The sequence below is a fragment of the Triticum dicoccoides genome, chromosome 1B, assembly GCF_002162155.2.
Source record: "Triticum dicoccoides isolate Atlit2015 ecotype Zavitan chromosome 1B, WEW_v2.0, whole genome shotgun sequence".
Classification (NCBI taxonomy): Eukaryota; Viridiplantae; Streptophyta; class Magnoliopsida; order Poales; family Poaceae; genus Triticum; species Triticum dicoccoides.
In genome coordinates this window covers 334,396,552-334,421,691 of record NC_041381.1, presented here as the reverse complement: position 1 = coordinate 334,421,691, position 25,140 = coordinate 334,396,552, and the positions used below count along the sequence as shown (strand labels likewise).

The 25,140-nt window shown below is 46.0% G+C and overlaps 2 protein-coding genes across 10 annotated transcripts; both read left to right on the top strand.

Moving 5' to 3' along the window:
• Positions 1-5,651: 5,651 nt before the first annotated feature.
• Positions 5,652-8,179, top strand: LOC119333578. 2 transcript variants are annotated; one of them, XM_037606439.1, is made up of 3 exons: positions 5,652-5,949; positions 6,038-6,986; positions 7,708-8,179. In XM_037606439.1, the coding sequence occupies exons 2-3, from the start codon at positions 6,051-6,053 to the stop codon at positions 7,744-7,746; spliced, it is 975 nt and encodes a 324-aa protein (XP_037462336.1). In that variant the 5' UTR covers positions 5,652-5,949; positions 6,038-6,050; the 3' UTR covers positions 7,747-8,179. The 2 variants fall into 2 exon arrangements, with proteins under 2 accessions (XP_037462336.1, XP_037462331.1); XM_037606434.1 differs by having other exon boundaries at positions 5,652-6,986.
• Positions 8,180-8,374: 195 nt separating this feature from the next.
• LOC119333534 (pentatricopeptide repeat-containing protein At1g09820-like) lies at positions 8,375-12,515 on the top strand. Of its 8 annotated transcripts, none has more exons than XR_005161215.1 (3): positions 8,378-10,185; positions 10,487-10,580; positions 10,671-11,167. XR_005161215.1 is itself a non-coding variant. In XM_037606424.1 (2 exons), the coding sequence occupies exon 1, from the start codon at positions 8,453-8,455 to the stop codon at positions 10,175-10,177; it is 1,725 nt and encodes a 574-aa protein (XP_037462321.1). In that variant the 5' UTR covers positions 8,375-8,452; the 3' UTR covers positions 10,178-10,185; positions 11,370-11,569. The 8 variants fall into 8 exon arrangements, 4 of the variants coding, with proteins under 4 accessions (XP_037462321.1, XP_037462312.1, XP_037462317.1 ...); XR_005161214.1 differs by having other exon boundaries at positions 10,661-11,167; XR_005161213.1 differs by having other exon boundaries at positions 10,487-10,823; positions 10,922-11,167.
• Positions 12,516-25,140: the final 12,625 nt, after the last annotated feature.

Sequence of the window (25,140 nt, the reverse complement as noted above, 5' to 3'; positions counted from 1 at the left end):
GACAGAAAGGGTTGCAAGGCACGTATTGTATTGTTGCCATCGAGGATAACAAGATGGGGTTTTTATCATATTGCATGAATTTATCCCTCTACATCATGTCATCTTGCTTAAGGTGTTACTCTGTTTTTACTTAATACTCTAGATGCATGCTGGATAGCGGTCGATGAGTGGAGTAATAGTAGTAGATGCAGAATCGTTTCAATCTACTTGTTTTGGACGTGATGCCTATATACATGATCATCGCCTAGATATACTCATAACTATGCCCAATTCTGTCAATTGCTCGACAGTAATTTGTTCACCCACCGTAGAATACTTATGCTCTTGAGAGAAGCCACTAGTGAAACCTATGGCCCCGGGTCTATTCTCATCATATCAATCTCTATCACTTTATTTACTTGCTTTGTTTTTACTTTGCCTTTTACTTTTTACTTTGCATCTATCTATCAAAAATACCAAAAATATTATCTCTATCAGATCTCACTCTCGTAAGTGACCGTGAAGGGATTGACAACCCCTAAGCATTGGTTGCGAGTTGCTATCGTTTTGTGTAGGTACGAGGGACTTGTGTGTGGTCTCCTACTGGATTGATACCTTGGTTCTCAAAAACCGAGGGAAATACTTACGCTACTTTGCTGCATCATCCTCTCCTCTTCGGGGAAATCCAACGCAGTGCTCAAGAGGTAGCAATATTTAAGCCGCTACAGGTATCAGGGGCAGTTAAATTTTCTTAAAGTCGCCGGAAGCAAGCAAGACTGGCAATCAGTGTTGTCATAAAACAGCTACATAGATTACCATGGTTAAACAAATTCAACAGAGGCAGTTTTTTGACTAAGTGTGGAACAAACAGATTTCACAAGCTGCAATTATTCTTTTGGATCAAACAATTGCTCTGAAAAGAAAAAATTTCTAGATCTAAAAACCAGTACAGAGAAATTCATACACTCGAAGGAGGCCCTTAAACAAGGGAAATAAGATCTGTTTCCATTTGAGATGGATGCGGAACAGCTACTGCAGTAGTTCTAGCTATCTAAAGATCAAAAGGAGCATGGAAAAGGAAAAATATCAAGGGTTCGCCGTGGGCGGCGACGAACACCGACGAACTCGAAAAACTTAATGCAGATCTGAGGAACAGGGAGGAAGAAACTTACAGATGCAGAGTGGCTGCGGAGGTCCGTCGCGTTTTTCTCGTCAAGTCAGGTTGATGCAGCGGCCTGAGTTGGTGAAGACGAGGAGATCTGCGGCGGCGGTGGCGGTGAAGCTCTTAGGAGCAGAGAGACAGCGAGAGGAAGAAGATGACTGAAAGGGGGGGAAATGGAAGACCTAGGTCGTGCCTATTTATAAGGGAAGACCGACTGAGACGGCGCGAGAAACGAGGAGACTGAACATTATTATCCAGCGGCCCCGACGCCTCGGTTTTCGGAACGGTCAGTAAAAGCAAAGATCCGTTGGAGGATATGGTGGAATAAAGAATGAAGTTAAGTAAAGATGACGTCACGGCGGGTTAACGTGGATCCAGAAGATGACGTCATGGCGGGATAAAAACCTTTGCACAGGCAAAAGGCTGAAGATTTATTTCTTAAGGTATTTTAAGATTGACATGAACCGGTTCAAATCAATCTGGGGCCTAATGTTGGGGATATAACTATTTGTGTAAGCCGCCCAGGAGGGGCCGGGTTACGCAAAGAAGAATCACCAGAAAGAAGCCCAATACCAAGCATGAAGATGGCGGTTCAATAAAGGGTCTAAGGCCCGCACGCGGCTTAAGGCCCATAGAGGTAAACGGCCATGATGACATGACTTGTAACATAAGGTAGAATTAACTAGTCACCGAGCCGGACACTGTCTATGAGCCGACCGGGACTCTGTAGGCCGCAGGGCGTCCACCCGTGTATATAAGGGGACGACCCGCTGGCGGCTTAGGGCAAGAAACAACTCATCGTGAACTGGGCATAGCGTATCTCGCTCCCTAGTCATCGAAACATCAAGCAATACCAACCCAATTAGACGTAGGCCTTACCTTCACCGTAAGGGGCCGAACTAGTATAAACCTCTCGTGTCTCTTGTCCCGATTAACCTCTTCAAGCTTCCTAGTTGCGATGGCTCCACGACTAAGTCCTTTCATCATGCATAGCAGAAGTGGCATCATCAATAACATGCGACATATCAGAATTCATAGCAGTAGCAGGTTTGGGTGTTGCAAGCCTACTAATAACGGAAGGAGAATCTCGTAGTTGAGGGCAAAATCTTGGTTTTAGCGTCTTTCAAGTTATTCATAGTGATCAACAGATATAAATCCCAAGTGACTCAGAGAATAGAGCTATGCTCCCCGGCAACGGCGCCAGAAATTAGTCTTGATAACCCACAAGTGTAGGGATCCCAACAGCTTTCGAGGGTGAAGTACAACCCAAATTTATTGATTCGACACAAGGGGAGCCAAAAAATATTCTTGAGTATTAGCAGTTGAGTTGTCAATTCAACCACACCTGGATAACTTAGTATCTGCAGCAAGGTATTTAGTAGCAAAGGTGGTATGATAATAATGGTAACAACAGCAAAAGTAAAGATAAATGTTTTTGGGTTTTTGTAGTAGTTGTAACAGTAGCAACGAAAAAGTAAATAAGCGAAGAACAATATATGAAAAGCTTGTAGGCAATGGATCAGTGATGGATAATTATGCCGGATGCGATTCCTCATGTAATACTATAACATAGGGTGACACAGAACTAGCTCTAGGTCATCAATGTAATGTAGGCATGTATTCCGTAAATAGTCATACATGCTTATGGAAAAGAACTTGCATGACATCTTTTGTCCTACCCTCCCGTGGCAGCGGGGTCCTAGCGGAAATTAAGGGATATTAAGGCCTCCTTTTAATAGAGAACCGGACCAAAGCATTAACACATAGTGAATACATGAACTCCTCAAACTACGGTCATCACCGAGAAGTATCCCGATTATTGTCACTTCGGGGTTGTCGGATCATAACACATAATAGGTGACTATAGACTTGCAAGATAGGATCAAGAACACACATATATTCATGAAAACATAAGAGGTTCAGATCTGAAATCATGGCACTCGGGCCCTAGTGACAAGCATTAAGCATAGCAAAGTCATAGCAACATCAATCTCAGAACATGGTGGATACTAGGGATCAAACCCTAACAAAACTAACTTGATTACATGGTAAATCTCATCCAACCCATCACCGTCCAGTAAGCCTACGATGGAATTACTCACGCACGGCGGTGAGCATCATGAAATTGGTAGTGGATGGTTGATGATGACGACGGCGACGAATCCCCCTCTCCGGAGCCCCGAATGGACTCCAGATCAGCCCTCCCGAGAGAGATTAGAGCTTGGCGGCGGCTCCGTGTCGTAAAACGCGATGAAACTTTCTCTCCGATTTTTTTCTCCCCGAGACAGAATATATGGAGATGGAGTTGAGGTCGGTGGAGGTCCAGGGGGCCCACGAGATAGGGGGCGCGCCCCCCTGTCTCGTGGACAGGCCCTGGGCCCCCTGGTGTATTTCTTTCGCTCGGAAATTCTTATTAATTCCAAAAAGTGCCTCCGTGGATTTTCAGGACATTCCGAGAACTTTCCTTTTCTACACATAAAACAACATCATGGCAGTTCTGCTGAAAACAACGCCAGTCCGGGTTAGTTTCATTCAAATCATGCAAGTTAAGTCCAAAACAAGGGCAAAAGTGTTTGGAAAAGTAGATACGTTGGAGACGTATCACTCTCCGCCCCTCGGGAGCCCTCCTGAGGAGGCCAACTCCTTCAGGGGTCTTGGCGTCGTCCGCCTCGCGAGACTTGGCCCCTCGCGAGGGTCTTGCTGTGTTGGTGCTGAAGCTCGGCCGTACTAGGCCGCCGATGGAGCCACGTGGTGGGCCGCAGGCAGGCAGGACTGGATACCCCCAAGTACATGACGCCGACAGACAAACACAACCCAAAAGTCTAGGCTGACCGGTAACCCCATACCTAGCCCATGGGGGCGCTCAAACACGTCCAACACGTCGGACTGTCAGACGGGCCCGAGCTAAAACCTGTCGGTTCGAAGGGCCTCCTCCGGTTTACGTGAGGACGTATTCATGGTGGCGCTCCGGCCGCTGCCAGAGGGACCAAGTTTGATTATTTAAGCCAGACTAGAAGGCAACCTTAGCCCCGTCCCATCCTCACCCCCCGTACGCGTCGTCGCTTCCCCTCCTCTATCTATTCCACATGGTCCGCAACAAGATTACCTACTATAAGTTGTTGACGCCTTAGCGTCAGGAGGATATCCGAGTGGAGATGTGCGTCACAGAGGAAGCCCGCACCGCGTGTCTCGCCACACGCATTGCGGCCTGCCTGCCTCCGGATAGTTTAGACGAGGAGGCGACGGAGCACATGGAGGTGGAGGCGTCAGAGAAGCATGAGGAAGAGGAGGCACCGGTGCCGGAGCAAGCCGGATTCGGGATGGAAGGCGCGCTCGCGGAGTTCGAGCTCGCCCAAGCGAAGGAGACGGTGGAGCAGCAGGCCATCCTCTACTCATCCACTCCGAGGCGTAGGTAGAGGACAACCGCCGCTTCCTCCGTGAGGCGGCATGGAGCTCGAGGAGGCCTTCACGTCTGAGGAGGACGTCGACTTGGCCCCGTCGTTTCGTCCGACCGTCAATGACCATGAGACCGACAGCTCCGACACGAACATCATCGACATATCCGATGATGAGTATGGATGCTCGTGTTGGAGTTGCCGATCTGCTCGAACATCACTGACATATGCGATGACGAGTAGTGTAGGTGCTTGCTGTCAGCGGTTCCCATGTAGATTATGGATGTTGCATACCTTGTATGATAACGGGAATCGTCAAATGGGAAGTGTGGTTGTGATGTGTGAAATATAGGGGGCGACCAGGCGCCATTCACGTATGCTTTTGCAGACGTTTGGGGGCTCAGGTTTACTATTGTGGTTGTAGATGCTCTAACGACTCTGAGTTTACGAACCTGCCTTCAAATGCATATGTATGCTTTTATGGAGACCACATATGGGGACTCTTACTCTACTAGAATTGGGATAAGCACCATCGGCTCTCGGGTGTAAATGCACTTGATATGAAAATAATAATTTAGTATTACCTCTGTATCGAAATACTTGTAGCTGAGGAAACTAATACAAGTTTCCCCAACTACAAGTATTTTAGTACAGAAGGAATAATTGCCAAAAATATTTTAAAAATTCTGTACTCCCTCCGTCCCATAATGTAAGACGTTTTGTGACACTACACTAGTGTCAAAAAGCGTCTTATATTATGGGACGGAGGGAGTAACTTTTTTGAAAACGAACTTGACCTGCTGTTCTACTCGCATAAAAAGTTTCACCAATGAATAACTTTGATGGTAGTTGAAAACAAAGTCAACAATATACAGTAGTACAAGTCACATTTTATTTTTGAAATTTGTTTTTTTGCGGGTGGAAATTTGTTTTTTATTTGCCTTAAAGTCAAAGGGAGTTTTTTCTTTGAGGAACTTTTTATACAAGTCCAACAGAAGGTCAAATTTGTTTTAAAATTTCTTTCATTTTTTTTCGCAATTACTTACTACAGTAGTTTCTTTTCTATATCACGTGCATATACGCCGAGAGCCAAAGGTATTTCCGGTTACAATTGCTCGAAACACCTTTGGCCGGGAATACCCCGACACAACTGGTCCTCCGCTCGCCGGCGTGTTTCCTCCCGCGGCAACTCCTCCGCCCCACTGGTCGGCCGGCGAGCACGCCACTTCTACGGTCTGTTCGCTCACATCTACCCCGCACCGGTGGCTCCCAGATCCCACCCCACCTTTGCCTCAACCTTGCAAGCTCTGCAAAGCGACTCGAATAGTTGAACTAAGCGGCGCCGGCAGAGTAACTGAGGTCGGCGTGGCAACTTCCCCGATCGGCCGTCCCGCCGGTGAGCTGCTACTTTTGGTAAGTCCCCCATCCCCCCTACACACACACACACACTACTCTTGATTACACGAGAAACGGAACACTTCTCTAACCAGCACGCCCGTAGGGTGCTTGCGCAAATGCCACTTCGGCACATGCTTCTCCAAGCGCGGCAGCGCTGGCCTCAGCCGCCTCCAAAGCTCCCCGAGCTCCTGCATATCTTCCGCTCGCTCTCTATTCTACCATCTGGAGCCTCGGCCACACCGCCCTGCCGCTCTCCTGCGCAAATTCAGCTGCCCCAAACCTTGCCTTGCTCCGATGCCAACCCACTTGGCGCGGGCTTCCACATTGATGTTGTCGACGACGACCTCTGGCCCGCTTCCTTCGGCTTCTCCTCGGATCCCACGCCGGGTGACCAGTGTCTTGATACCTTCCAAGAACATGGAGAAGAACACATGCACGATTCGGATGATGAGATAGATGACATGAGGCACCGCAAGCAGCTGTTCTACAAGCTGGACAGGGGGTCCAAGGAGTTTGAGGAATATAACTTGCCCTTGCGCCGCAGATGGAAGAGAGATAAACCCAATGCCAATAATCCATCCGATTGCGAGAAGGTGGAACCTGACAAGCCAGCTCGTTTGAAGGTCCCAAAGCTGAAAGCAGAGCCTGCAGTGCATAAAGATGACATAGTTGAGTTGAAGAGGGACCGAGTCCCAACTTTTAACCAGATGACTGATCCTTACCACCACCCTTTCTGCCTGGACATACATGTCTCCAAGGGGTCGGTACGTGCTTGCTTCGTTCACCGAGTGACCAGCAGGGTTGTGTCGGTCGCCCACTCCATATCAAAGGACATGAAGTTTGATCTGGGTTCAAGGAAGGGCATCAAGGCATGTGTGGCGGTTGGGGCGTTACTTGCGAAGCGTGCGATAGAGGATGATATTCACAATGCAATTTATACACCTAGAAAAGGGGACAAAATCGAAGGAAAAATTGAGGTTGTGTTGCGTGGAATAATTGAGAATGGAGTCGATGTGAAGGTGAAACTCAAACAAAGGAGGAAGCTAACAAAGGTATGCCACGATTATTTATTATTCTATTTCCCTTGTTTGATGATGCCTTTGAAATGTCTAACATATATTTAATCTTCTCAGCACATAACATGTGGAAGTAATTTGAAAATATTTGGTTGATACCAAGTGTGTGAATTTGTATAGAGCAGAACTAATCTATGGGTTCTTGGGAAACTACATAGAAACATCTCTGCGGTGTATGTTTTATTTTTGCAGTGAAGTTGTATTATTTACGTAGACAAGCGTACTTTCTGAAACCTGGTAGTATGGCGATCTTTACATATTTGTAGATCTCATGTTGTTATTTTGGCATGCTGTTAGAAGCAAAGATACTTTAGTTTTTCTTTCGAATGAACAAGTTCATCATGTTGTTTGCCATTTGAAAATGTTTCAGCACAGAGAAGCAAGATCTTCAGGACGTTGTGGTATTAAAACCATGCACTCATCTTATCTCATATAGGCATATAGCATAATAGCAGTATGTATGCAATATTGCAGTGCAGTGCAGTGGGATTCTGGTATTTTCACGAGCCTGTCTATCTTAGTTAGAAACGTTTGGTTTGAACAATGATCCTAACAGCTAAAAACAAATCAATTCCATTCCATCTTTACAGGCTGGATCAATTAGAGCTGAAATCCCATGATGGCACATCCACCACTTATAAACGCTACTGTTGTAACAAACAATGCTTGACCTCACTGTTTTGACCTTCACTTGCAGAATGCGCCGGTGGTGCAACAGGGCGGTGAGTCTCGGTGACAGCTCAAGGGTTGGCCAGCATATATAACCCTTGATGGCATGAACCCAATGCTGCAGGGTCCATTTTATGTCATCACGGAAGACAAACCATGAGATGTAGAACAGCTGAAGGGCATCTGGGCATCCTGTTTCAGATCTTAGCATTTGTGCCCCCAGGAACTCGCTGCTCTGCCTCGCTGTCTATGCTCTGCAGTTTGTGACAAGCTTCCAGTTCCGTGTGTCTTGTCTTTGGCCTGCTTCATGGCATCAGCATTCGAAATTGGAGCACATGAAATGCCGCAGTTTGGTAGATGTCCGTGCTTTGTGGCAGGCTTCTAACGGCTTTTCGCCGTTCTTTTACATTGTCGCTTGCTCAAGTTCAGAAATGTAACTGAGATCCCGGGCTGTATCTGACTTTTTTCTCTCTTGGAATGAACTTCTCCATTTGCACCAAGTCCCGTAGCAAAATTATATCGAGTCTAACACGTTAAAAGTTTTCTACGTTTTCCCTATGAGTAATCGAATAACTTTCAATCTTGCAGGATCCAAAACGCCATGACATTGTAATCATATACTCCTACTACGTTCCTGCCATGCTTCTGGTTCTGAAGCGAAATGTTTGTGCCGAACTCCTCTGTGTATTTTCCAGTCAGTCATCATCACCGCTGGGAGCTGTGATACTGAGAAAACCCACCCCAAATCCTCTCCCCCTAACAAACACCACTCCATGCCGCTCCGCACGCTGCTCCGGCACCTCGCGGCCGGCCAGTTCGCGCGCCTGCAGGCGCTCACCGGCGCGGCCACGGCGCCGGCCGCGCACCGCGTCCTCCACCTCCTCCTCCGCACCGCGCCGGTCCCTCCCCTCCCCGACCTCGTCTCCCTCGCGCGCTGGTCCCGCTTCCACTTCCGCGCGCCTCTCCCGCTCCGGCTCCACGCGCTGCTGCTCGCCCGCCTCGCCTCCCACGGCCTCCACCCGCTGCTCCGCTCCGAGCTCCACGCCCTCGCCGCCGCCCGCCTCCACTCCCCGGCCTCCATCCTCCGCGCCCTCCCCGCGTCTTCCCCCGCCGCCGCGCCGCTCATCGCCGACATGCTCGTCCTCGCGCTCGCCAGGGCCTCCCAGCCCTTGGCGGCGTACGAGGCCTTCCTCCTCGTCGGCGACAACCACCCGCGCCACCGCCCCTCCGCCTTCTCGGTGAACAGCCTGCTCTCCGCCCTTTTCGCCGCGGGGCGGGTCGACCTCGCCGAGCGGACTTTCAAGGCGGCGCTCCGGCGGCGCGTGTCGCCAGACCTTTTCACCTTCAACATCGTCGTCTCTGGGCTCTGCAAGGCTGGGCAGCTTCGCAAGGCCGGCGATGTCGCCAAGGACATCAGGGCGTGGGGGTTGACCCCCTCTGTGGCCACCTATAATGCTCTCATCGACGGCTACTGCAAGAAGGGTCGTGTCGGGAGGATGTACCACATCGATGCGCTTTTGAAGGAGATGGTCGAGGCTGGAATCTCGCCCAATGTTGTTACATTCAATGTGCTGGTTACTGGGTATTGCCAGGACTCGAACACTGCTGCTGCGGTGAGAGTCTTTGAGGAGATGAAGCAGCAAGGGATTGCGCCCAGCATGGGGACATACAATGCACTTGTTTGGGGTCTCTGCAGTGAGGGGAAGGTAGAGGAAGGGGTGAAGCTGGTGGATGAGATGCAGGATCTGGGGCTGCCGCCTAATGTGGCCACCCTGAATAGTGTGCTGAATGGGTTTTGCAAAAAGGGCATAATGGTAGATGCTGAGAATTGGGTTGATGGTATGGCACAGTGGAATGTCGGACCTAATGTGGTTACTTACAATACCTTGATTGATGGATATCGCCGGCTCGGCAAAATGAAGGATGCGGCGGCGGTGAAGGAGGCAATGGCAGGGAAGGGGATTAGTCCAAATGTCAGAACATACAATTGCCTAATAGCTGGGTTTGACCAGAGTGGGGATTGGAGGAGTGTTTCTGGTCTTCTCGATGAGATGAAGGAGAAAGGTGTTAGAGCTGATATTGTTACTTACAATACACTTATTGGTGCCGTGTGCTGCAAAGGGGAAATACGTAAAGCTGTAAAGCTCTTGGATGAAATGTTGATGGTTGGTTTGGAACCAGAGCATCGGACTTACAACAACATAATAAATGGGTACTGTGAGAAGGGGAACATTAAGTCTGCCTATGAAATTAGGACCAGGATGGAGAAAGGTAGGAAACGGGCAAATGTGGTCACATACAATGTGTTCATCAAGCACCTTTGTAGAATGGGGAAGATGGAGGAGGCTAATGAGCTCCTGAATGAGATGTTGGAGAAAGGTCTCGTTCCAAATAAGGTCACCTATGAAACAATCAAGGAGGGAATGATGGAGAAAGGTTACGTTCCTGATGTAAGAGGACTTGCTTGCTCAGAAGCCTCTCAAAATCTGACATCCTGAAACGCTTGGTATGTTCTAGTGATGTACCAACATAGCTTTTCTATACCTACTTATACCTAGCAAACAAAGCAAGTAAACGGCAAGTTGGATTGTTGTTGAAATGAGAAATTTGCTATCACTAATTCTGCTAGGTCATAGTTTACCAGCTGCCTTTGGGTTTGGATGTGATCATTTGGTCCTTAGGTGGTATAGCCTAGGAGTTACTCTGTTCTTTGGTATAGTTCAGCCATTAACATCGTTCTCGATCCAACTACCTTTCAGCCAGTTCACAGTTTTAACTTTTACTGGTTGGTATTTTCTTGGATCCAGTCATTTTGGTGTGCACAACGTGTTCCACATTGAAGGGAGTAAACAGAGGCGAACCAGGCAAACTTCAGCATCTGTTTATGCATGCTTATTAGTGGTAATGTCATACTAGCATTCATTTTGGCTTTCAGAGTACTTACCATGACAGTATGACACTCCCCTATGCTTCCTATTTAGCAACACACAGGAAATGAAGACCGGAAGCAAACACCTGTGCAACTCTATCTGACAGATCCATGAATCTGAAAGTGCTCACCTAGGACTCCGCCTCCTGGACACTACACTGATCTGTTACTGTATAGCCTACGTTTAAAGGATTCCTTTAAATAATGGGAAAAATGTTAGTGTATTTACCTTAAGGTTAGGAGCCACTTTATTTGGTTCATATATAAGGGCGACAAAAAATCTGATGAAATTTTCTCACTTGTCCTTGAGCAGAAGACTGGTCGTATTTCCCAAGAATAGAAGTAATATTCACGGTCCTGAGTAGTCACACAAATGAAACGCAACCAGGAGTACACACCCTGATGGTGGAAACAAGATTTGGGGCTTCCATCTCCCCTGTGAGTGAGTCCTATGAGGTGCAGCAAAATGTTTATCACCCAAATAATGAATCTGAAAACAACATGTGCATATCGAGGCTTATGCACACTTTTTCTCTAATAATATTGTTTGTCTTGCTGATGGTTCTAACCAGCAAGGGGGTATTGCATATTGTACTGTTGCTCAGCAGATGTTTTGAGCCCCAACGTTGATGGTAGATTTAGGGTTACAAATCATTTCGAGGTTGTAGAAATCCACGTGAGAAATGGGAATAAGTAGTAATTCCTTTGCACAGCACCACCACTGGCTTATCAGCATCTTGTAAATTTGCCTGCTTTACCAGGAACTAATCCAAGATGAAGCCAAACTTTGGGTCACGGCAGGAGCTACGCACCTGAGCATTATCATGCCGCGAGAGTAGTTATTGTTTTCATTTTGTTGACGGACGGGCTATGTTGTGGAGCCACTATTATGTACTCTAAAACTCTCCTCCTTTATTAATGAATGAGGCAAGTCTTTTGCCTCTGTTTCAAAAAAAAAATGCTTTTACTGGTATAGGTACCTGCTGTACAGCCTTCAGCTTATGTGTCCGTACAATTATTCTCAAGTGACATATCATGCAATAGACCTCCTCTGCTCTTGTGATCTGAATGTACAAAAGCTCAGTACTTGCAGTAAAGTTTGACCCTCCACTGCTGTTTGTTTACTACCCGTTTTGCAATCTGGGTGGGCAAGGGTTCTAATCGGATTTCGGGGAGTGCTGGACGGGTAGATGCCATTGTCAGCAACAACAGCAATAAAAAGGAAAGAGAAAGTATAACTAAACAGATTATATGCTTATCTGCCATCTGTTGGGAGGACAAGAAACAATATGGTTTCAGACAGGGCTGCACGTAGGGTTGAAATACAGGCGGATAGTTTCCACATGATCTGGAGCCAAATCGGGGCAAATTGAAATTCTGAAAGAAAATTTACTATTTGGTCGGAGTTAAATCCAGATTCGAGTAGCTATCTGCCGGCTACGGATATTTCCTGGATTTGCCCGGTGGTTTCCTGAATTTGAAAGCCAAAGGTACAATACATTTCACCCTTGTCTTTTTTATGTGCAAATCATATTAGGATGTGAGGAGTGCTTCCATGCTCTTCCAAAATTAGATTGCAAGGGCAAATTGTTATTGCAGTAAGTTCTGATGCCCAAGTCCCAAGATCTTTTGCTTTGTTCTCCGACCGGCCTCTCCAGTGGCGCCTCGCCATGATCCACCTCCAGCAGCCTAGCGTGAAATCGATCTAGCGTGCCACCGCAGCTCCCTTCCGTGTTGCCTCAACCAGGCTGACTATGCACCTCCCAGCCAGTCGATGCCTGTATCGACGACCTCTTTGCGCTTATGGCACTCGTGGAGCAGATTGGTAGATTGAGTGGCTCGTCGTGTCACTGCTGGCTTTATTGCTAAGTACCCCCTCTGTACCAAAATGTAAAACGTTTTTTTTAAAGGAACACAGATGTGTTCTGTTAAACTGGCGTCCTGGGCACACTGGTTTAGTACAAACTGTGTAGATGGCCAGTCCAGACCTCACGATCGCCATCCCCTAACAGAGCGCCACACGCAGCTAGTTCATGAACTACAACATTACATGATCTTGGTACAATAGATATTCTAATTTTATCAAAACTAATACTCCCTCCGTCCCATAATTCTTGTCTTAGATTTTTCTAAATACAGATGTAACAAGTCATGTTTTAGTATTAGGTACACCCGTATCTAGACAAATTTAAGACAAGAAGGGACATCGGGAGTACATAACATGGCTTTTATTTCTCTAAATAGAACACCTGGTGGTGCTAGATCAAAATCGCTTGATGTAATAGCATTCTTCAGTACAGTCGAATCTATTTTCAGAATCACCTGATTACACCCCATTGATGAGGTGATTTGCACTGCTTGGAGAAGAGCTCGAGCTTCAGCTTGAAGAGCACTACCGACTTCTTGAAGATGACCTTGTCTAGCTGCCACTGCTACTCCTCGATCATTCCTGACTATAAAGCGCCGACCACCTAAAAAGGATTGTTCCCTAAAAGCCCCATCTATGTAGATCTTTAAAAAATTATGCATCGGTCAGACCATTGCAGCTGCATCTTATTACTTGGTGTTAGTTTCTTTACCTGCATGTTCTTGTATTCCAAAACATGAACTGTGACAGAGGTAATTATCTCATCTGATGTTCTTGGTTTTTCTCCCCGACTTGCTTTATTCCTTTCCGCCCACCAAATCGAGAGCAAACAACAAGCTGTGAGCCTCTTGTCCTCGTTTAGATTGAATATTTCTTGTAGGAGAGATGGGTCGCTTGGGCATCCAACAATTAACTCTCTTGTGTCCTCCATCTGAAGTCCTCTCTAGATTGGTTTAACTAATTTGCATTTGCAAAATGTGGCCTCCATTTCCAGAGCTCAACGACAAACGATGAAATTTGGCTTCCCTTACAATCTTGCTAATTCATTATCACACACGGTTCATCTTCGTCGCCTCCGAAAACAGTGTGCGCTGAGCCTATTGTGTCTTGCGCTATGATTGGCCGGAACTCCAGGCACGCGGATCGCGCTGTGCACCGTAGGATGCGCCGCGATCAAACGGCAATCCACGTCCCTCACATCACACCCGTGCAGTTGTAGTTGGATTGGATTTATATGCGCTAAATGACTAGAAAATGCACATAATTCCCTAAATATGGTAAATGAGCCTGGAAAAGTGCCAAATTTGAACACGGTGATTTGCAGGGTGTATGTTCATCATAGAAAAAAACTCAAGTACAAAGAACAAAGAAAATTTGGATTCCCCTTCAATCTTGGTGATTTCCTCCTCGAAACCATGAAATTTCCTCGGCGGTGGTTTAGTTTATGAAGGGTGTGCATGACGAGATAAGCCAAACCTTCTGAAATTTTTACCAGGGCACGGTGAGGCCATACCATGGTACCATGTCAAACTGCATGTATTTCAAGCATGTATTTCATTTTTCGATAGTTGAAAAACCAATAAACGACACATTTGTGGTTGACTATTGCCACACGTTTCCTTGAAATTTTGCTCATTCCTTGTAAAAGGCATGAGAATTTACTAAATAGCACGAGCATGGTTTTCCAGACCGTTCTTGTGCACCTTTTCATGCATCGATTGTTTGAATTTGAATTATGTGCATTAATGCCTGGAAAATGCACATAATCCCCTAAATATGGTAAATGAGCCCGGGAAAAATGCCAAATTTGAACATGCTGCATTGGAGGGGGTATGTTGATTGTTGAAAAATGAATTGAATGACAAACTAGGATGAAAATTTGGATTCCCCTTCAACTTGGTGATCCCCCCCTAGAAACCATGAAACTTCCTCGGTGATGATTCGATGTACGAAAGGCGTGCATGACGACATAAGCCAAACCTTCTCAACTTTTTATCAGGGCACGATGAGGCCATACCATGGCACCATGCCAGGCGTCATGTTTCAAGCATGTATTTCATTTTTTTATAGTTGAAAAACCAATAAATGACGCATTTGTGGTTGGCTATTATCACACATTTCTTTGAAATATCTGCCCATTGCTTGTAAAAGGCATGAGAATTTACTAAATAGCACGAGCATGGTTTTTCAGACCGTTCTTGTGCACCTTCTCATGCACCGATTGTTCGAATTTGAATTATGTGCATTAATGTCTAGAAAATGCACACAATCCCCTAATATGATAAATGAGACCGAATAAATGCCAAATTTGAACACGTTGCATTGGAGGGGGTATGTCGATCGTAGAAAAAACTGAATGACAAACTAGAAAGGAAATTTGGATCCCCCTTCAATCTCGGTGATTTACCATCACACATGATTCATCTCCGTCGCCTCTGTGAACCGTGTGTGTGTTCACACACACATGAAAAAGAAAAAAGAAAACCCTCGCCCCCTGCCCACTTCGTCCCCACCTACTCGCTGCGGAATCCTCTGCAAACTGCACCTCATCAACTTCTATCGCGACGGCCACCCTAAGCTCGACGGCTATCGTCGGCGGGCGGAGGTCGCGCTCCAAACGACACGAGATTTCGCCCCTATCGCTTGCCGTCGCCTATCCGCACCGACTTGCTCCGACATTCTAGACTCTGATCGATTAGGGTTTTCTACGGGATTGGGCTGAAGATTTTTCTCATGGAGAAGGTAATCAATTTAGCGAAATATTCACTCATCTCTTATCGCAGTCCGTCCATCGCTGTTAACCAACTGGCGGAAATCGCCGTGGATTCATTTTTCTTCTAGCTGATTCGAGGGTTTTCATTCATGTGTCCACTGTGCAGGCACAGATCGGGCAAGTGTGGCCGCGGCCAGTCGGAAACAAAGTTCTATCGCACCATTCCGGATGACTTCAGTGAGTGCTCGTTATGTTCAATCTCACCATACCATGGTCGGCATGGCCTAAATTTGTGAACATATACTGTAGGACCTTGAAGTGTGTCTAGAGGGGGGGGTGATTAGACTACTTGACCAATTAAAAACTTAGCCTTTTCCCAATTTTAGAGTTTGGCGGATTTTAGCTATCTTTGGACAAGTCAAGCAATCATCACACAATTCAAGCAAACATGCAAAGAGTATATGAGCAGCGGAAATTAAAGCATGCAACTTGCAAGAATGTAAAGGGAAGGGTTTGGAGGATTCAAACGCAATTGGAGACACGGATGTTTTTGGCGTGGTTCCGATAGTTGGTGCTATCGTACATCCACGTTGGTGGAGACTTCAGCCCACGAAGGGTAACGGTTGCGCGAGTCCACGGAGGGCTCCACCCACGAAGGGTCCACGAAGAAGCAACCTTGTCTATCCCACCATGGTCGTCGCCCACGAAGGACTTGCCTCACTAGCGGTAGATCTTCACGAAGTAGGCGATCTCCTTGCCCTTACAAACTCCTTGGTTCAACTCCACAATCTTGTCGGAGGCTCCCAAGTGACACCTAGCCAATCTAGGAGACACCACTCTCCAAGAAGTAACATATGGTGCGTTGATGATGAACTCCTTGCTCTTGTGCTTCAAATGATAGTCTCCCCAACACTCAACTCTCTCTCAAGGGATTTGGATCTGGTGGAAAGAAGATTTGAGTGGAAAGTAACTTGGGGAAGGCTAGAGATCAAGATTCATATGGTAGGAATGGAATATCTTGGCCTCAACACATGAGTAGGTGGTTCTCTCTCAGAAATGGTAAGTTGGAAGTGTAGGTTTGTTCTGATGGCTCTCTCCATGAATGAAGAGGAGGTGGAGGGGTATATATAGCCTCCACACAAAATCTAACGGTTACACACAATTTACCAAACTCGGTGGGACCGATTCAACAGACTCGGTCAGACCGATTTAGTAAACCTAGTGACCGTTAGGATTTTCGATGGGACCGACATGCAACTCGGTAGGACCGATATGGTTAGGGTTAGGGCATAACGTAATCTCGGTAAGACCGATTACACAAACTCGGTGAGACCGATTTTGGTAATAAGCTTTCCAAAGAGTTGGTCAGGTAAACTCGGTGGGACCGATTCGCTCATTTCGGTGAGACCGAAATGTTACGAAAGGGAAACAGGGAGTTTACATTGCAATCTCGGTGGGACCGATCGCTCACTTCGGTTAGACCAAAACGTTACGAAGGGAAACAGAGAGATTACAATCCCATCTCGGTGAGACCGAGATCCCTATCGGTAAGACCGATTTGCCTAGGGTTTGTGGTAGTGGCTATGACATTTGAACTCGGTGGCGCCGGATAGAAAGAAACGGTGGGACCGATTTTGACTTTGGGTTTAGGTCATATGTGGATGTGAGAAAATAGTTGAGGGTATTTGGAGCATATCACTAAGCACTTGAAGCAAGAGGCTCATTAAGCAACACCTCATCCCTCCTTGATAGTATTGGCTTTCCCTATAGACTCAATGTGATCTTGGATCACTGAAATATAAAATGAAGAGTCTTGAGCTTTTGAGCTTGAGCCAATCCTTTGTCCTTAGTATTTTGAGAGATCCACTTTCATCATCCATGCCATGCCATTCATTGAGCTTTCCTGAAATAATAGTCTTGGAATAGCATTAGCTCAATGAGCTATATGTTGTTATGAATTACCAAAACCACCTAGGGATAGTTGCACTTTCAATCTCCCCCTTTTTGGTAATTGATGACAACATATAGATCAAAGCTTTGACAAATGATAATAAGATTGAAAAAATCGTCGCTTTGAGAAGTATGTGATAAGCAAGAGCTCCCCCTAAATTTGTGCATAGTCTAAAATTTGCTTTGGACTGCAAATGCACAAGGAATTAGGCTCATGGGTTACTCTTCCATGTCACATACATCTTGGTGGAGCGCTCAAAATAATAGAGATTGAATACATGCACTCATCACCAAGCAAAGTGAATGATCATATAAGGATAGGTAAGATAATATCATCTAACAAGCATAAGTGTAGCTTATGATCAAACACATGATCATCAATGTCTCACAGATAACAGCATAGTATCTCAAGCAATCAAAAGCAAACAAAGTTTAACCACTAAAGCAAGAGAGAACAAAAAGCAACACACACTCTCTCTCGAAGCCTATGATCTATACATTTTTCTCCCCTTTTGGCAACAAGTTGCCAAAAAGTTCATAGAAAATGCATAGTGCTAGATCGACTCTCAGGCTTGATCTTCAGGTGGTGGTGTAGAGATGGCTCCTTGGACGAAGGCTTCAGTTGAAGTGGATGGAGCTGGAGGAGTTGGTGCTGGAGCTGATTGCGCTGGAGCTGTAGGAGCTGTAGCTGGTGCAGATGATGTGGCTCTGGTGTCTGTCACAGGCACTGCAGCTGACCTCTGAGCTCTAGGCACTCTGGCAAATGCATCAGTGGTTGTCTTGCCCTTCCTCTCCTGCATGTCATCCTGTAGCTGCTCCACAACTAACTGAATCTCAGTTACTTTGACATCTAGATCATAGAATTTTTGTTCCATGATTCTTTCCAGGCTCTCCTGGTTTTGAGTTAGGGTGGCCAACCCCTTCTCAATCCTCAGTGTTGATGCTATCAAGTAACCAAGCTGATCCTGCTTACTCAGATGCCTCCTCTTGAGTTGGCATCTTGGCAGCCTTCTCTTTCTTTGCTTTCTCCTTCTTCTCTTGAGCTTGCACTGATGATGGTTCATTCTCATTCATCACAACTTGATTGTCCTCAAAGTCTGGATAGATAGCAAAATGTTCCTTATCCAGCAAGTATGTTCCTGTGCCCATCTTTGAGTTAATCAACTCCTGAATCTGTGGGGCATACCCACAACTTCTCTTCTGGTCTGCTGCTATCCTCTTAATGGTCTCAACAATGAGGCTCATGACCTTGAATTTTTGTGGCACATCAAACAAATGTAGCAAGTTGATAGCATGCCCTCTAATCATGTTGTGGTCACCTGACTTGGGCAATAGAGTGTGCCTTAGGATCCAGTTGATTGTTGGCAGCCCTGACAGAAGAAAATGAACTGACCCAAACTTATGTGTCTCAACTGCACCATCATGGATTTCCTTGTACATATGAGCCATGGTATTGTGATCCATCTTCTTCTTGGCATAGACATCCAAGTCATCTTCACTCTCCTTTGGGGCATTGATCAGATTGGTCCATTCCTCTATTGTTAACTGGTACCTTGTACCTTCAGACATCCAAACTATCCTGCCATCTGGATAGAAGTGTGCTGTGGAGTAGAATTGCATAATGAGCTCATAATTCCACTTTGTGAGCTTCTGCCCAACAAAGTCTGTAACTCCACAAGCAACAAAACTGTCTTGCACTCCAGGATAGTGTTCTTCATTTTCCTTCATGTAGGTCCAGTCGACCCACCTCATATCACACACTATAGGTTTCTTGTCCAACATCACTGTCTCATAGAAATCCTGCTGTTCCTTAGTGTGGAATCTGTAATCAACAGCAGTCCTTCTCCTGGTAGCATATGGATATGAAAACCTCCACAGTCTGGGTCCTGCATCCTTTCTCAACTTCATGTTCTCAGCCACAGGATGAGCATCATTGTGGTCTGGAATCTTGGGCTTTAGCTTCCTTAGGACTTGTCCTTCATCATCTTCCTCATCAGCAACTTCAGGCACTGGGGCCTTGTTCTTCTTAGCAGCTGGAATACTCCTGGTATTCCTCTTTGGTGCAAGCTTGGGCTTGGGGGCAGCTTTGGGTGCTTCCTTGGGCTTTGATGTTGCAGCCCCTGACTTTATAGCATCACCCATTAGCTTTTGTGCCTTGGGTGCTGGTGCAACAACCTCTTCTTCCTCTCCAGAGTCTCTCCTCATAGAGGGATTTCCAAGAACCTGGGCAGTAGTGGTTCTGGCTCTCTTCTTCTTCTTATCTTGACCAACAGCTTCATCTTCTGATTCAATGGTAAACTTCATAGTTTCTCCAGTGGGAACTTTCTTGGGTTTGGAAGTTGTGACTCTTCTAGCAGGTGCCTCTTTGGGATCGGTCTTTTCAGGAACTTGAGTTGATCCTCTGACCTTCAGCATAGGTGTCCTCTTGGCAGGGACCTTCCTATTGAGTCCAGGCTTTGTGTTCTTTGCTGAGGCATACTCCTTTTTGAGCACTACCTTCTTGGAGGTAGCCTCATCTTCTTCTGCCATATAATCCTCATCCTCAGATTCTGAGGTTCTCTTCTTCCTTGTCCTGGTGGCAGCCTTAGGCAAATTGCTTGGGGTGCTCCTGCTGCCATCATTTGAAGAACTTGAGGGACTAGTGCCCTCACTCATGTGAATCTGCTCTTCTGACTTGTTCTGACTATCACTTTGGTCTGACATGCTGAAATCATTGACTGCTGACCCTGTGAATAGTTATAGATGAGATAGAATGGATGAGCATCACAAAATGCAGAGATTTTTTTGCAAAAGAATGATTCAAAAACTCAGTTTTAGTTTTCCACAGAAAGCATTTCGGATCAACCGATTTTCAAACTCGGTGATACCGGAGCAGTTTTGGAACCTAAACTGATGAACTCGGTCGGACCGAGTCACAGTTCGGTGGCACTGAGACTGCTAGGGTTTCACAAAGTTTTAAAATCGGTCACACCGATTAGCAATTCTCGGTCAGACCAAGAGTTACTAGTGCAATGGCGTTAGCCAAATCGGTGGGACCGAGTTTTTCAACTCGGTGGGTCCGAGATGGTTTCGGCGGAAACCTTACCCTAAATTTTCACATCGCATCTATTCTAAGGATTGTATTGACTGGATATGAGTGTTTCAATCGTGGCAAGAATCATAATGAACACAATGTGCTAGGAATCGGACGGGGATAGCACTGTGATCGAGTCCATACCCTAGCTTGGCGATGAACTCGCTACGGCGGCAACGGCGGGGGTGAATTCCGTTGACGGCGGCGGAGACCAGCGACAGGAGGCGGTTGGCGACGAGGAGACGATCCGGAGACCTGGTAGGCTAAGCGAGCTATGCGCGGGCGAAGAGATTCGGAGAAAGTTTTCCAAATTTTGCCCGTGAGTATATATAGCCCGACCCTGTCGGTGTGACCGAGTGGAACAACTCGGTGGCACTGAGACGCATAACTGTATACAGTTACAGCAACTCGGTGTGACCGAAAAGTTCAAATCGGTTGCACCGAGATTGAAAACCTAGATCGACTTACTGATCTTGGTAGGACCGAAATGGAGGAATCGGTCGGACCGAGAATCACAAAGAAAGTTTTGGAAGTTTAAGTCTATGACGAATCGGGGACTCCGAGTGCTCCTCACACAGAGTGGTTCGAATCTGACTTGATCAAATTTTGTGATGTAGCATGAATAGAGTTTGAGACGAGAAAAGCATAGATAGCTAGAGAAGGTTCTTAGGCATTCTTGTCCATACACTTGGCAAAAAGAAAAGGAAGCAAAACAATCAAAGCAACAAGTGGATGTCCTCGAATGAGTAAAATATGCAACCAACATGCTCACACAATAAAATGGCAAATGAAATATGTGGCAAAGCATGCACAACCAATTCTAGCATCTATCAAATAATTGGCGATGACTAGGTTATCTATATATGAGTATATTGACTTAGGAGTCAGATGAGAAAATTTGATCATAGGTCATACTCATCGTTTAAGCTATATATTCTTCTGCCATGTTTCGAATAAATAATACATTTCCACATTTTAAGCAGGATATGTTGGATGCATAGTTAACGATCTGTATGTTACTCAGCGTACCAAATTTCACTGGAAAGACTTGAAGCATGTCATAAAATTTGTTGATAATCTGACCGAGATAGCACAACGTATGAACGCTGGATTTTGGATGGGATTAATTATACCTATGGTGCACACATTGAACAAGACCAATTGTGTGCACAAAACGCTGGTACAAAGTCTTATTTTTACGTTGATGTTCATAAACTATATATATATCTTTAATGATATGTTACAATTGGTTTTTATTCTACATTTCAACAGAAATTGCCCATTGCAGCTATTCCTGAATCGATTTCCCGACGTGGCCGAATTACACTTGTGCCTGCTAATAACCCAAAGTGATTGCAAGGTACTCCATTTCCCGCGGAAATGGAACCATTCAAATTAGCAAGTTCTCGCTTGTCGTGGCAATGCATCCATATTGGAAAATGGGAGACACTGTTCTACTCATGCTATACCAAGGTACAGGAGGGTTCTTCCTTTTCATTAACAAGATGCCGAGTCGCCGTGATCAAGCTGCTTTGAGCGGATAGTTGTGGTTGTTGGCCCTCAGCCTCTTAAAATGTGCTAGTTGTTACTATGTTAAGTATGTAGATATGGACCATATGGTTGTTGGCCCTCGGCCTCTTCAAATGTGTAGCTATTACTATGTTAAGTATGTAGATATGGACCATATGGTTGTCAAAACCGTGTTACGAAGATCCTCTTTTGTCGAATAGTGTAATATATATATATATATATATATATATATATATATATATATATATATATATATATATATATATATATATATATATATATATATATATTACTCAAATGTAGTTAGCAAAGTTCTTAAATTTTCATGGGAAGTATTAGTATCGTACATAGTTCATTCAATTTAAGCGTGTGCCCGGTAGAGTAGAGGATGCCCATGTTTTCGTCCTGGCGGTCAGCACCAATGTCGAGAAGGCATTTGCATATTAATTGTCCAAATTGCAAATTCAGATAATATACAGACAGACCAACCCATACAATTGACATATTTGACATGCATGAAGAAATCAATTGAGTATATATTGTTAATTTACAAGAATGTAACGAACCACGCACGCACAAAAGAGCTACACTGTGCACCTGATGTGAACCCAGCACACACAACAGTCATCGCCCATTAGCATGTCGATCATGGGCTCAGTGGGAGCGGAGGCCACCAAGTCGATGACCTACACACCATGATCGATCGAGGCTGGGGCAGACTCGATAATGGGAATCGTTGGTACCGCCTCGGGCGCAGGTCACCAGGGCTACATCGACCGTCGGGTCTGCCCCGGCGACGTCCGGCGAGACGACGTTGGCTTTCGCCAGGCTGCCGTGATGGCCCCCAGGCATGCCCCGACGACGTCCGGTGTTGCGCCCTCCTCCACTTGGGACATAAGCCTGTGCCTCGTGCGGTAGCCGCCGCTGCCGCAGTTGTCCTTGCGATGTCGAGGTCCCTCCTCCACCGCACTCTGCGCCGCGCCAGCAGTATCGCCCGCATGCTATCCCTGTCCGCTTTGAGGACAACCCTGGCTAACCGGGCGGCTTGCTCATACCGTGTTTCCTGCTTCCTCTGGCCGTCATCGGGAGAGGCGGCGACATGGCTGTCGACCACCAAGCCGACCATCGTGCCTTCAGCCTGGATTCCGCCGTCGTGCGGCTCCATACCATCGTCGGTCATTGGGTTTATGCCGGTATGTGTGGGTAACTAGCTAGCAACTGGATCAATAGCGAGTCTTTGCCGGCAACCATTGATGTGGTTATTTATAGCTAGCAACTGGCTAGGGTATTGGGGATTTTACAATTCACCCCTGTGGAGCGCGGGAAGCCTTCGATGGAGCGCGGGAAGACTAAGTGGAGCACACAACCCGACAACCGTATGTGGTGTCACGTGTTATCGCACACGTGTTACCATAAGGAAACGTATGTGTAACTTACTAATCATCGCACATGAGTACTCGCACACGCATCCTGTGCGATACTCCTAGCCACCACAAGCAACTAGTTTGCATTTTTCAAAGTTTTTTGTACACATAGAATCGCACATGAATTAACTGTAGTAACCGTCTGTGTTATATTTTCTCATCGCAAACAGTTCATCTGAGTGGGTTGTTTGCCGCGTATCACACACATCTTGTTTACACGAATCGTTTGTGTTCTTTTGGCTCATCGCAAATAGTTCATCTATGTGAACTGTATGCCGCATATCACACACATCTTGTTAAGTTGAACCATTTCTGTTGCATTCCCTAATCGAAAATAGTTCGTCCGAGTGAACCGTATGCCGTATATCACACACACTTTGATCTGGCTAAACGTTTCTGTTGCATTCCCTAATAGCAAATAGTACATTAGAGCGAACTATATGCCGTATATCGCACAGACCTTGATATGGATGCCCGTTTCTGTTGTTCTGTCTCATCGCAAACAGTTCGTATGGATCAACCGTATGCCTCGCATCGCACACGCAAGTAAAATCTGAACCGTGTTTGATGTATCCACCATGGCAAACATTTTGCATTTTTTGACGGTTTTTTATATCATTGTTTGCGATTAATACATTGCACACAGTTTCGTCAAAGGGTCTCTGATCGTATTGTCGTGTTAGCACCATCCTGCAGTAGTGACGCCATGGAGGACCGACATGGTGCTCGCCTCGACAGCAGCAGAGAGCGGTGGGGACCGCGGGCTTCCATCACGTGCTGGCCTAAGAGAGCACGAGCAGCTATAGAAGTGCTTGGTGCCATCAGACTCGGATAGCGCGCCAATGGGAGAGCCTTGACGGCGTCGATCTCCGCTTGAAGTACCATTGCGGTGCTCCTGACAACGCCTGGATGCCCTGTCCTCGCGGACGGCCCCACCCGAGCGGCAGTAGAGGAGACCGCCCAGCCACGCCGGGCCAAGGCGGCTGCAACAACGACGCCTGCGGCAGTCATGGTCGGTGATATGTCTCCAACGTATCTATAATTTTTTATTGTTCGATGCTGTTATATTATCAATCTTTGATGTTTTATATTCATTTACTAGCAACTTTATATCATTTTTTGGGACTGACCTATTGACATAGTGTCCAGTGCCAGTTGTTAGTTTTCCCTTGTTTTTCACTTCGCAGAAAATCAATACCAAACAAAGTCCAAATGCCACGAAACTTTTTGGAGAATTTTTTCTACCCAGAAGACACCCAGGAGGCCCAAGAAGTGCACGAGACCTTTGAGGCCAGGCATCCCCTCCACCAACCTCTATGTGTATAAATACTCTAAAATCCGGAAAAAACCCCTAGGGAGTCAATGAAACACAATTCCAGCCGCCGTAAGTTCCAGAACCACGAGATCCAATCTAGAGGCCTTCTCTAGCGCTCTGCCGGAGGGGTCAACGATCACAGAGGGGGTTCTTCATCATCACCCTTGCCCCTCCGATGATGCGTGAGTAGTTTACCACGGACCTACGGGTCCGTAGGTAGTAGCTAGATGGCTCCTTCTCTCTTTTTGATCTTCAGTACAATGTTCTACTCGATGTTCCTGGACATCTATTTGATGTAATGACTTTTTGCGGTATGTTTGTTGGGATCCAATGAATTATGAGTTTATGATCAGATCTATCCATGAATATTGTTTGAGTCTTTGTTGAACTCTTTTATGCATGATTGTTATAGCCTCGAATTTCTTCTCTGAAACTTTGGTTTGGTTTGGCCTACTAGATTGATTTTTCTTGCAATGGGAAGAGGTGCTTTATGATGGGTTCGATCTTGCGGTGCTCAATCTCAGTGACATAAGGAGACATGCTCGCATGTATCATTGCCATTAAGGATAAAAATATGGGGTATATTCCTACATGAAGAGATCTTGTCTACATATGTCGTCGTTCTTAATGCATTACTCTGTTTATCCATGAACTTAATAC